This window comes from Rosa chinensis, chromosome 4, assembly GCF_002994745.2.
Source record: "Rosa chinensis cultivar Old Blush chromosome 4, RchiOBHm-V2, whole genome shotgun sequence".
Classification (NCBI taxonomy): domain Eukaryota; kingdom Viridiplantae; phylum Streptophyta; class Magnoliopsida; order Rosales; family Rosaceae; genus Rosa; species Rosa chinensis.
Window position 1 is genome coordinate 66,939,526 of NC_037091.1, and position 12,956 is coordinate 66,952,481.

General features: G+C 38.8%; 1 protein-coding gene and 1 long non-coding RNA gene across 2 annotated transcripts; one reads left to right on the plus strand and one right to left on the minus strand.

Annotated features, from left to right (window-relative positions):
- The first annotated feature begins 264 nt into the window (after nucleotides 1-264).
- Nucleotides 265-5,437, plus strand: LOC112201000 (probable protein arginine N-methyltransferase 6). The gene is made up of 13 exons (XM_024342004.2): nucleotides 265-587; nucleotides 681-746; nucleotides 854-922; nucleotides 1,199-1,234; nucleotides 1,389-1,454; nucleotides 1,952-2,020; nucleotides 2,172-2,249; nucleotides 2,488-2,566; nucleotides 3,386-3,480; nucleotides 3,914-3,998; nucleotides 4,243-4,439; nucleotides 4,715-4,833; nucleotides 4,924-5,437. The coding sequence occupies exons 1-13, from the start codon at nucleotides 333-335 to the stop codon at nucleotides 4,964-4,966; spliced, it is 1,257 nt and encodes a 418-aa protein (XP_024197772.1). The 5' UTR covers nucleotides 265-332; the 3' UTR covers nucleotides 4,967-5,437.
- Nucleotides 5,438-11,898: 6,461 nt separating this feature from the next.
- LOC121052570 lies at nucleotides 11,899-12,569 on the minus strand. The gene is made up of 2 exons (XR_005809490.1): nucleotides 12,395-12,569; nucleotides 11,899-12,222 (listed from the first exon to the last, which is right to left on the minus strand). It is a non-coding gene; the product is annotated as an uncharacterized LOC121052570 (long non-coding RNA).
- Between the last annotated feature and the right edge of the window lie 387 nt (nucleotides 12,570-12,956).

The window sequence follows — 12,956 nt, forward strand, 5'->3', positions numbered from 1 at the left end:
AGGCGTGTTACGAATATAATATGATAGGAAAAAAAAATACATAATCTATCTCGTGTCCATTGCTATTGTTGCATAATGGCATTTAGATGGCACAACATAAAAGAAGAAAGAAATCTCTGTTTTTTTTTTTTTTTGGGTTGAAAATATTGAATTTTTTTTTAACAAAAAAAGGTTATTAATTTTGGTTTGGTAGCAGAAAATAATTTTTATATATAATATATTGTTGGCATAGAGGGTAGGAAGTATTTAAAAGGCGCATACTTTTTTGTGTGAGCTCTGTATAATTTGGGTGTGTAGCCTAGCCTGTAGGCGAGTTGGCGGCACCAAAAACAATGAACTCCAACCCCGCATACAGTAACAGTAACGGCTACTATGCACAGCCGCCGCAGCACCAGCGCCAGCACCACCACCACCAAGGAATGAACAGAGTTCGCCGGGGACCACGTGGCAGGTCACGTGACGGCCATGGAAGTGACATTAGGGTTTCTGAGGCTACCAAGCAGCCGGAAGGTGCGCCTTGCACGGACTTCGACATGGCCTATTTCCACTCCTACGCCCACGTTGGCATCCACGAAGAGATGATCAAGGTTCTTTTCTTTCTTTCTTTCTTTGGGTTTTGATTTGCTTTGCTTTCGAGTGGAAATTCTACTGCTACTGCTAACTAATTCAGTAACATACAGGATCGTGTGCGCACTGAAACTTACAGGGCAGCAATTATGCAGCACCAGAGTTGTATTGCTGGCAAAGTGAGTCAGAAACTTGTCTTCCAACAACTAATCACTCTTTTCTCTCTCAAGTGTTATTTGTTGATCTTCTCTTCTCTTCTCTTCTCTTCTCTTCTCTTCTCTTGCAGGTGGTAGTGGACGTTGGCTGTGGCACAGGAATTCTCTCTATCTTTTGCGCTCAAGCTGGAGCAAAACGTGTAAGCTCTTTACTTTATCTTTGCATTCTACATATTAATTCAACAAGTTTATGTCTTGTTATGTTTCCATCCTATACTAAGACATAACATTTTCCCACCATAGCTTCCTCTTTCTTTCATCTCATACTTGATGATTATGATTTATTTTCTTACTCTTCTTTCATTTTGTACTCGTGTTAATATTTGTAAGTTAGGATTAGCCGTTTCCATGTTGTGTCATCTTGGAATTATATATTTCTCTGTGCATAAATATTTTTCCAATGTTTTGTCTTACAGGTATATGCTGTCGATGCAAGTGACATTGCAGTGCAGGTAATTTCTTGTTTCACTTTATGCTTATGAACATAACTGTATACACATTATGTTTTTAAAATACCCAAATTTCTCGTCATGAAAATGCACTATGTAAGAAATGGATTTGAGATTGGGTTTGGCATTCCGATTGATCTGCTTCTTTTTTAAGCAGGCAAATGAAGTTGTAAAAGCAAACAATCTATCTGATACCATCATCGTACTACATGGGCGAGTTGAGGTAGGCTTGTAGGCACCAGGCCAGTTTGTTGATCTGATTTTACTTTTTATTAGTATTAAGCTCATGAGTCGAGCAGGCTTTGATATCTATTTCATTTTATTAGATAACAATTGTCACAAGTTTTGTACCTTTCTATTTCTTATGGGACGAAAGCTGTTGGTTATTTTCTCTGGCCTCTGAGTTTGTGTTGTTCATTGTCATTTTTGTTTTCTGTTTGTTGTGGAAATGGGTCCCATAGAGAAAGTTTCTACTTATCTAGGATGGAATTGAGTAGATCAGTATCGAGAAATGGTTACAATGTGAGTAAAATGTATAGGGGGAGAGGTTCTTATTGCAGCTCATTACTACCCCAACTTCTACTGGAAGCTGTGAAAAAGAAAAAAGTAACCTTTATTGTATTCTCATAAGGACTTTGCTTTCCCTTGCACCGACTTATTAATCTGACTTACACATGTATAAGCCAACCAATGTTACGGCTAACATTTTTAGTTCTGCAGGATGTTGATATTGATGAGGAGGTTGATGTTATAATTTCAGAGTGGATGGGATACATGCTTCTGTATGAGGTAGCTTTTAAAAGTTTTGCATATTATATGTTTAAAATGTTGGTCACTGATTTGTATAATTACTGCTCATTTATAATTGTACCTCTGAATTACATACATGGGCATATATGGTTTGAAATTATTTTGTTGACTTGCTTACTTTTCAACACAGAGTATGCTTGGAAGTGTCATTACAGCCAGAGATCGCTGGCTAAAACCTGGAGGTCTTATACTTCCTTCAAATGCAACGGTAGTTTTATTTATCCTTTGGTCTTTCAATTGTTGTGACCTGTACATCTTTAGTTATAAGATCTATTCACGGTCGCTGCTTTAATGTCACTGGATTGACGATCATGTCAACCTCATATGTCGTTAACTTGTGTATTATCAACTAAAGTATGCGGCTTCGTCAAGGACATTTTTGTACAACATTAGATGCTAAATGAATTTGGTTCCATCATGCTGATTTTGTTGTTGAATGCTTGCAGTTGTACATAGCACCTATCACACATGCTGATAGATACAGTGAAAGCATTGATTTCTGGCGCAATGTTTATGGAATTGATAGTGAGTACACACCTTACTTACTAACATGATTGTCAGTTGTGAAAAAATTTGGAATTCCACGGATTTGGTTTGTTGGATCTGTAAAGACGATGCTTTTTTTCCATGTGTTACGGGTTTTGTAAGTTCCTCTTCTTGTATCCTTGTTTGTGAAAGCAGATCCATTGAATATGATTGTCTATACAATATATATCTTTTCCCGTAGATACTGAATGAGGTTGCTGAATCAGTAGTTTAAACCCTATTCAGATTCTACCAGCATCTATTGAATTGTGGACGGGACATAACAATCGGTAGCGACACCTATCCCCACAGACTTATAATTAATTTAAAAGTTCAGGAGGAAGCACAACACACAATGTGGGTTAAGTAGCAGGCTAGTCACATTCATTTAGACACATTCTACTTGTATCGTCTAAGAATTTTTGATACGTTTGGGAGTCTTACTTGTCGACAATAGGAAAATAATTGGGCGTTAGTCTCCTTGGCAAAAATTGAATACGATGCTTTGGATCATCGGGCAGATTATGTTCGCTACTGTTATCCATGGTTTATAGCTTGTGGTATCAGAGTTAAGAATTAGTTGTTGACCCCTGTATCCTTCTTTCGTATGTACTTTTTGAGGATCTATCAAGGGGGTAGGGGTCATAGGTTGCCGAACTGAGTTGGGCCTTTTCAGTTTGAAGAGATGATGCTTACACTTTTGCCTATTGACGCTCAAATGCTGAATGAAATTTCTTGCTACCTGTTACTGCTACTTCTCTAATACTACATGTATGCCGTCCTTCATGTCTTGCATTTCTTCTGCTCTTTTTGTTCCAGTGTCTGCCATGTTGCCTTTGGCAAAGCAATGTGCGTTTGAAGAGCCATGTGTTGAGACAATCGTGGGTGAGAATGTTTTAACATGGCCACATGTGGTGAGTGTTCTAAATTGAGGCATTCCACATAATCATTTGTTTTTATAGTTTTCCATACTTATGATTTCTTGAAATGATTTATCTGTCGATGGTTTTTCTTTCAACTTTCCTGTATGTCTTTTTCTTTTGTTTCCGCAATGACTATTTTACTCTCTCTGGAAAGTTCTAAATACTCGGACTCTCATCTAGATGTAGTGGCAATTATTGGTATTGCAAGAAGCCTACAGCTTAAAGTTGCTGATGAATCAAAAGATAATTTAACAGTTCCCAACGTGATGTGGTACATTAACTGATGCTTTGACCTAAAAGTCCATCGCAGCAGTGTTAATTCTTTCAGTGGATGTCAATCGTTTTGCTTGATAATAAATCTCTTTACATGAGGATTAAGTTTCTGTATGATCTAATGTATCTTGCTGTTCCTGATTGGGTGTAGGTTAAGCATGTGGACTGCCATAAAATTTCACTTCATGAGCTGGAATCTGTTACAACAAGCTATAAGTTCAAATCAATGATGCGAGGTCTCTCTCTCTCTCTGGCCACCTAATATTTCAATTTTGTTCATATTATTGTTTTCAAACTTTGATGGGGTTCTTCTGATTAAAAATCCTGATGTGAGGCAATGGTTTTTTTTTTTTTTTTAATTGTTTTGGGTTTATGGATTAAGAACGCTTTTTTTTTTTTTTTTCCAGTTGTTAAGTATAGTCTTTTTATCCCATTTTCTAGTGGATGAAGTTGTGGTCCTAACTATTCCTTAATTAACAGCTCCACTACATGGGTTTGCATTTTGGTTTGACGTTGAATTCAATGGACGTGCAATAGCTCTCACAAATAATCATGCACCATCCCAACTTCCTAACAATCATACAGTGGAGGGTCAGCAGAGGAGGAAACGGGCAAATCCCAGTGATGCGTTGGTGCTGTCGACTGCACCTGAGGACCCCCCAACGCATTGGCAACAGGTACATATCATTTTTTTTTTTTGGCCTCAGTACCATTTGAGTTTGATGGTGTTCTTTTGACCCCACATGCGCACCTTTTGGCCTAGCCAGCTGGGTTAGGGTCTACAAGGCTTAAACATTTTCAAAATAAATGATATTTAGTTTTTGCCAGTATCCAGAGGATCATTCAGTCTCTTTGCAACTCAGTATGTTCTTTTGTAGTTATCCCTTCCTCCCATATAATATATGATAACCAGTCAGCTTCTTTAGGTTTGTCTAATGAATTGCTATTGCAGACTGTGCTATACTTTTATGACCCAATAGAGGTGGAGCAAGATCAACTGATTGAAGGTTCCGTTACATTATCACAAAGCAAAGAAAATCGTCGATTCATGAATATCCATCTCGAATATGCGTGAGTTTTAGTCTTGAAGCCATTGTCTCTTTATCATTAGTCGAATTGCAGATTGCTTGAATTTCTCATAATTAATCTTTGCTCTTGCAGCTCGGGTGGAAGATCCTTTGTCAAAGAGTCAGTGATGAGGTGATTCTACTAATTGCTTTCTGTGTGGTTAGTTGAAGAGAAGCATGGGAAAGTCATTACATTGGTTTACTTTTCTCTTTCTTGAATCCCCCAACTCTCCGCAGACCTTGATTCTTTACAGATACTTCTGGGTGTCCTTGCAATAACTTTTCCTTGCAAAGCCCCGAAGAAAAGGCTACTTATTAGAGACATAGGTGAATTAGCTTTTAGGAAAAATTTGATGTTAACTGTGTTTGTGCTTCAAGAATATTAATACAGATATATTTGTTGAGGTTATGTTACAGTTCAGACACAGATTTGAGCTGTGACAAAGGGATCATGTACTTGTATCATTGTCAAGTCTTGTGCGGTTTAGGAATTGTGTACTGACCAGACAACTAACTAAAATTTTGTGAGTGACATCATCTGTAACAAATTACAACAATACACTTTGTTCTACTCTATTCATATTATTGATTTTGATTGACATGGCCTATAGCATTTCTTCTTCTTCCCCTTTTATGCATTAGACGTAAGACAATACAAAGGAGAGGATCCAGTATACCAGCTTCCTAACATGCTGTCTTATTATTGCCTTGCAGGGGTGTAAGAACTAAGAAGTAATAGAAGTACGCTGTGAGGGTCACTTTATCATACTTTATTTGGGGTTGGGAGTTGTGTTTGAGCTTGTTGAGCAACTCCAACAGATTCCCTATATTTTGATTTTTCTCTACTTTAGGAAAAAATGAGCCTCTTTTGCTCTAATAGATTCCCTATAAGAGCAACTCCAACAGCTTCCCTATAATTTCTGTATAATAGGGAAGCAAAAGTCAAAGCTTTAGCATCTTTTTCTTCTCCAATTCCAACAGATTCTCTATTCTACATCAATCTCTAAAATCTCCATATTCTTCCTTAAATTTTAGAGATTGCTGTAAATATAGGGAATTTGGTTTTCTCTTTCCTCACTTTCTCTAAAATAGAGATAATTATAGAGAATCTGTTGGAGCAAAAGAGGCTTATTTTTCCCTAAAGTAGAGAAAAATCTAAATATGGGGAAGCTGTTGGAGTTGCTCTAACTATCTCTATTTTAGGGAAAATGAGGAGAGAGAAAATCAAATTCCCTATATTTACAGCAAACTCCAAAATTTTAAAGAAGAATATAGAGATTTTATAGATTACTGTAAACTAGGGAATCTGTTGGAGTTAGAGAAGAAAAATAGGATAAAGGTTTGACTTTTGCTTCTCTATAATACAAAAATTATAGGAAAGCTATTGGAGTTAGAGGTTATCTTATAGGGTTTTTGTCCATTTATCCAATTTCTAGAGATTTTTTTCCCACTTACCCCATTAAGTTTTTTTAATTCTCTCTTACCTAAAACACTCTAAGGAGGTCTTCCCTAATGTCCCATTAAGATTTTTTTTTTTTGGTTTTTTAACATTTTACCCTCACCTTTGTTACTTAGAGAGAGAGAGAGAAAACACTCTAAGGAGGTCTTCCCTAATGTCCCATTAAGATTTTTTTTTTTTTTGGTTTTTTAATACCATTTTACCCTCACCTTTGTTACTTAGAGAGAGAGAGAGAGAGAGAGAGAGAGAATGGAAGAGAGAGAAACCATAGGGGACTTCGCTGGAGCCCGGTCACCGGCCGCCCCGGTCTTCGGATTCCGGCCAACTTTTGCCGGATTTCGGTCACCGGCCACCGCCCATCGGACTTTTCTGAAAACCTCTATTGCCCCCAATAGATATCTATTTCCCCCCAATAGAGGGGCAATAGACATCTATTGCCTCCCAATAGAATCTTCGGTATTGCCCCCCAATAGACGTATATTGCCTCCTAATAGAACTTTCGGTCTAGTGCCCCCCAATAGACGTTTCGATTACCGAAATGAGAACTAATTTTTCTAAAATTACACAAATAAAACTTTGATTAAAGAAAAAACGAGGAGATTACATCAATTTAAAAACGTCTATTGCCCCCCAATAGACCTCTATTGCCTCCTAAAAAAAATCTTTTTCAGATTCTACTCCTATCCAAAGGGAACCATAAAATTGCTAATAATGCACCATAAACTAAATGCAATAGATACAAAGCAGTCACATCATTTTACCTACTCAAATCCTTTCATTCCTAACACAAATCTTCCCAGAAACAAATTGGGCCCAACCATCAGCAGCCTTGACTTCAATTAGGACTTGGGAGACCAACCAAGTAGCTCTGTCCTTCTTCGTCCTTCACACCAAATACACAACAGGAAGGGCATGAGCTCGTCTCCAGAGCATGAAGGCCGCACACTCAGCCATCTCCTATTTCATTTTCCTTTCATTTTGGGCTTCTGCCCCATTTTACCACCAAAAAAATAAATAAAATAAATAAAAAATAAAAAAATGAGGAGAGAGAGTCAGATCGGAGGGGAGAGAGGAGAGAGAGCTCGATGCCATAAAAATCTGGCGCCGGAGAACCTTGATCTAGCGCTGGAGAGCCTTCATCGACACCGGAGAACCTTTATCGAGCTTCGGAGAGCCTTCGTCGAGCACCGGAGGGCCTATGTCGTACCCTGGAGACGCTGGGTCCAGAGGGCCTGGGTCAACGGGCAAATGCCGGAAGGGCTGGGTGGAGCGCCGGAGGGCCTGGAACATTGCCGGAGCTAGAGGTCAGTTGGGGGGAGAGAGAGAGATCGGGGATGAGAAAGAGATTACCGAGTGGCAGTATGTAATTTATTAATTAAGCAGAGGGCAGAATAATCATTTTCCTTTAAATTGGGTTTAGGGAAATGACTATTCTATTGCTGGGGTAAGTAGGATAAGTTTGGCTCATTTTGGGGCTTTTGGTCAAGAACCCTATCTTATAAGGCGTTAAACTGCTGAACTATGGCTACCGAATGGAAATAAAAATCTATTGCTGGGGTAAGTGGGATAACTTTGGCTCATTTTTGGGGTTTTGGTCAAGAACCCTATCTTATAAGGCGTTAAACTGCTGAACATATTTCTGTTACCAGTTACTTGATGATATGCAGATTCTCTTAAACTTGGGAGGGAGTTCAAGGGGGAAGAAAAGTGTAAGACAGAAAATTAGAAAAACGAAGCTCAGTAAAATTAGATTGGTTTTAGACTTTTAGGTGAAGAAAAATAAGCGTAGCTCAAGCTCCACCAATTAGATTGGCCTATAGCAACTCTTCTTCTTCTCCTACAAGGCATAATATTTTGCTAGCCTGTTACCTTCTGAGCTCAAGCTTTGAGTTTACTTGATATGCTAATTTGAAATCTATATTACATGGCGGGCAAGTAGCAAATTAATTGACAGAGAAGGAAATCCCGATCCTGCAAGGAAACCAAATCCCGATCCTGCATGAAACCAAATCCTTACAAAATAAATTTAGAAAATCCTGACCTAATCCTAAAAGGAAACGGAAACATACAGCGTAAACAGTTCTATAATAGCTCTCATCTTTTTCTTTTATCTGACTACATGGATCACTGGAATATTTCAGGCCTTTTCCGACTACATAAACATTAATAAGCTCTCCTTTTGCTTGCTTGTGCTTGCTCAATGGATCCGAAGGTCCTTACTTACGAAAGTGTTGTGCTGAGAATGAGTGACTTGGCACTGCTTAGAGGCCCACATTACTTGAACGATTGCATAATTGAATTCTATTTCAATTATCTTTCTTCCCTTTGTGATGATGACATCCTTCTGGTTTCACCTACAGTCTCATTTTGGCTGGCAAATTCTCAGAATTCGGAGGCTAATTTTAGAGACTTCGAGGAGTCTAATCAACTTGGTGAAAAGCAAGTTGTGATATTCACGGTGAATGATAATCAAGACATGAGCCAAAATGATGGCGGAAACCATTGGAGTTTGCTGGTGTATTACAGAAAATCCAATGCATTTGTGCATTACGACAGCTTGGGGGGTTTGAATAGCTTGGTTGCCAGGAAGTTTTACGGAGCAGTTAAGAAATATGTGGCAGCTGCAGCAACACAAACACCAACGTTTGGGACTAGTAGTTTGGTTGCCACCACTAGGTCTATTATCGGCAAGCACTACTCTAAGCACTTGCGAATTAGAGATCATCATCATAAGAAGAAGCAGGAGAAGAAGAATGTATCGGGGGCTTTTGTTATGATGGGGCGCACCTTCTCTAACAAGTTTCATCAATTTAGAAATTATCACAAGAAGAAGAATATACTGGGGGGTGTTAGGGGCTACAGCTTGCATAAGAAGTGCTTGCGTCACTATACAAATTATCATCCTACGAAGAATACAAGGACAAGGGATACGACTTGGAAGAAGGTGTGGCATGCCCTGCAAAACTACTTGGTTAATAATAATGGAGATGATGAAGAGACTGGTACTAGTGATAAGGATGATGATAATGATCCTTGGTTTAGAGAAGAGAATGTTATGCCTCAGCAGACAAATCTGTACGACTGCGGTTTATATGTGATATCTGTTGCTAGAGTAATCTGTCACTGGTACTACGACGAGGAGGAACAGCAGCAGCAGAATTGCTGCTTCTTGGGGGACGACCGGTTTCCCAATATTATGAAGCATCTTGATAACTCTATAGAATACGCAATGCGCCCTCAATTGTTGAGGTTGATTCAACGCCTAAAACGTGAAAATTAGCCTAGTAATGTATATGATTCTTCAATTATTCTTGCATGCAGAAATTAATATACGTATGTGCACCTATATATTACTGGTTCACATCAAGTGATATTGCGTTGATTACTTGTGTAATTACGTAGTAGGCATGTGTAATATATATTGTTATTTACGAATGAATTGGCCGGCATTTCTTATGATAGATCGCCAAATACTAACCGGCTCATTTGTCAAGAAGCTAATACATAATCAATTATTGGATCAATTTGCTTGATTGCATAAGTTTTGCCTATCACAAAAATAATCTTTCACGAGACATCAAAAATCTTGATGACTTTTATAACATGCATTATTAAGTGATTGAGCGGGAGAGAAGGAGACGCAGAGAAAGATGAACATGGACATATTAAAAATGAGGACAACTTTTAGGTGCCATAATGGTACAATTATTGGAATGTCGATCGATCGTGCTCAATCAAGATAATTTTCTATTCTCTGATAAATCCATCCACTACTAGCTGGATTATTGTTCTATATACAAACCCTAATTTCTTATCCTATCATTTTGGTTGGTCTTGTCCTATTAACAAGCATTAATTCATGAATATCCCTGCGTATCTTAATCTCTTCTTCTTTTATAATTGTTTAATCTCATACTCAATCAACCTAGCTTGTCGATACATTTTGTGCATGTATTTATTTAAGAAACATGCATATTGGAAGTGGGATATTGATCATCCATCGATATATAATAGTGGAAACATCGGACATGCGCGCTAGCTACAATTTTCTATTCTGTCATTTGGATTATTTAGTAAAAGTATTCAAATATATATACATATATATATATATATATATATATAAAAGGCCCATTCCAAAACGGACGTCCGCACTTTCGCTAAAGTGCGGACGTCGATCTTCTGCAGCGTTTCAGGCCGTGACGGCTGACAGAACCCGACCCAAATTTCACCCCGAAACTCGGGTACAAGCCTGTGGGGCCCACTTTAAGTGAAATCCTACCAAAAAATCGGAATAACCTCCCCTAAAATGGACTATCCAAAACTTTACAAAGCCTGGACATAATTAAAACTAAACTCATACTCAATATACACATTCCAAGATTTACATTCCAAGTCTATATGTTACATTCCGAAAGCACGAATGTCACCTTAACTACAATACGATAACAGATTCTCAAGCATTAACATTCTCCAAATTAAAATGGTTATCAGAGCAGTTTTACATAACTAAGCCGATATCATACCAGGTAGGTTAATAAGTATTAACCTACAGTCAAAACGGAAGCGCTGATTCCTATATATGCCACCAAGTTCCTGGACGCGATCTCAGCAAATCTGAAATCTGGGCATTTGAAACCGAAGGACCCAGGGGAAAACATTTAAAATCCGTTAGAGTGAGTGGACAGAACTGAAATAAGTTATGAAACCAATACTTGAATGCTTTCCCATTTTTCATTAATTAATAAAAATCCGACAAGCAGCGAGATTTATAAAACAATTCCAACTCATTCCTTTGAAAACCATCCATTCATGAAAATTGTTTGATGACTAGAGAGGACTACTGTCAAATCATCTCATGCCGTCTGGAGGGGACTACCGCCCAGATGACGCATCGGAGGGGACTGCCGACCGGATTTAGGAGGCAGTGGTTAGAGGGGACTCCCGACTAACTACCTCATGTCATCTGGAGGGGACTGCCGACCAGACTATTACCTAGAGGGGACTGCCGACTAGGTAATGTACGCATGCGCCGAAAATAGCCTCCTTGCCAACTCATTTCTTTAAACTCCTTTCTTTCCACGAAAACCACATTTATATATACCATATTCAAGTTATAAATTTAATGCCATGCTGCATGCATCATTTTAATAAAACAAAAGTCCATTCACAGGTGAGTCTCACAGCTAATCATGCTGCCTGCCCATGTCCCCCTCGCTTGAAGGCTCAGTACGTCCTGTATTAATTGGCAGAATAAAATTAACCTCAATAAGGAATTAATCTAAGAAATAAAGCTTAATCCTTCTAAAATTATTACCCATTACACAAAATTCTTCTAACGACCAATTCTCCAATTTAGGATTCAATTCTCAAATTTCGGAATTCCTTACAATTCCAATGCCCTCGAAACTCTTTAACAACTCAACCGATTTTAATTTCGATTCCTCAACCATAATTTAACCACCAAATTATAAAATAAATCCTTCCCCAAAATTTCCAAGTTCTCTCTTAAATTTTCTTTTCAATCCACAATCACTTTTCCAATTTTTCATCACACTAATTCAATACAAAAATATAACCAAGAGCATTTAATCAAGGTTTTGGACCATAAAATTCAGAAACCAAAACCAACACCAAATTATGCAAAAACAGTGACAATCAAGGATCCCAAACATTTAAGTATAATTTAACAACTGAAGTAAAGCATTCCTAATGAACTGCTGGAGCCTCTACACGCCACCAACAAACCGGCCAAGAAAATTACACCCACACAAACTCCACAACAATCCCAACGATTTCTATACCTGCAACAACAACCAAAAACAAGCAGAAATAGCCGGAAATTCAATCCCAAAAACAAGACTTCGTCAGTTACTGTTCACGCTATTGTTCAAGCACTTAAACACCTTCAATTCTTCCTCCACCGATCGTGAGAAGCTGCAAGAGGTTAGGGATGAAGGTTAGTACCGTCCCAGCCACCAAAACCCCAAAGAAATCTGGCCGAAAACCTTCGAAAATCAGAGATCGAAGCAATCTCCGACTCCCCCTTTTTCTGGAAATTTCCTCCTCGATTCCCCCAAAACAAAACTACCCAAGTCGAAAATCTTACCTTAGATACAAGAGGAGGAAGAGAGGATCCTGTGATGGTTGGTGTCGAGCCCGGCAGTGGTCCGGCGGCAGTGATTTCACCGGAAAAAGGGTTCCGGGTCCGAAAGAAAGAAAAAGAAAAGGGGGAGGGGGCTGGAGTCGGGTTCTCCCGATTTCACTCACTCTCTCTCTCTCTCTCTCTCTCTCTCTCTCTTATTTACCCACTTTCCTCTTTTAAAAACCATTAAACTAAGAAAATAAGAATAGTAACTTCAATTATTCAATCACAACTTCCCCGTAATAACTCCGATTTAGACAAACTACGTGTCCACGAATTCGATTTTTCGTATACCTCAACATTCTCAAAGAAATTTCTTAACTCAGCGGACCAAGAAAAAATCAACTCATCGGTCAATAACGGTAGAGGCATTCCAGACAACTTCTGGGCAGCGATCGAGGTCGGAGGAGGTCGAGGTTGCAGGTATCTGGGCAACGACCTCACCTGGAACTGCAGGTTTCTGGGCAGCGCTGCAACCACGTCGCCGGCGACTCCACTGACTGCAAACCGGTCCGTCCGACCCCTG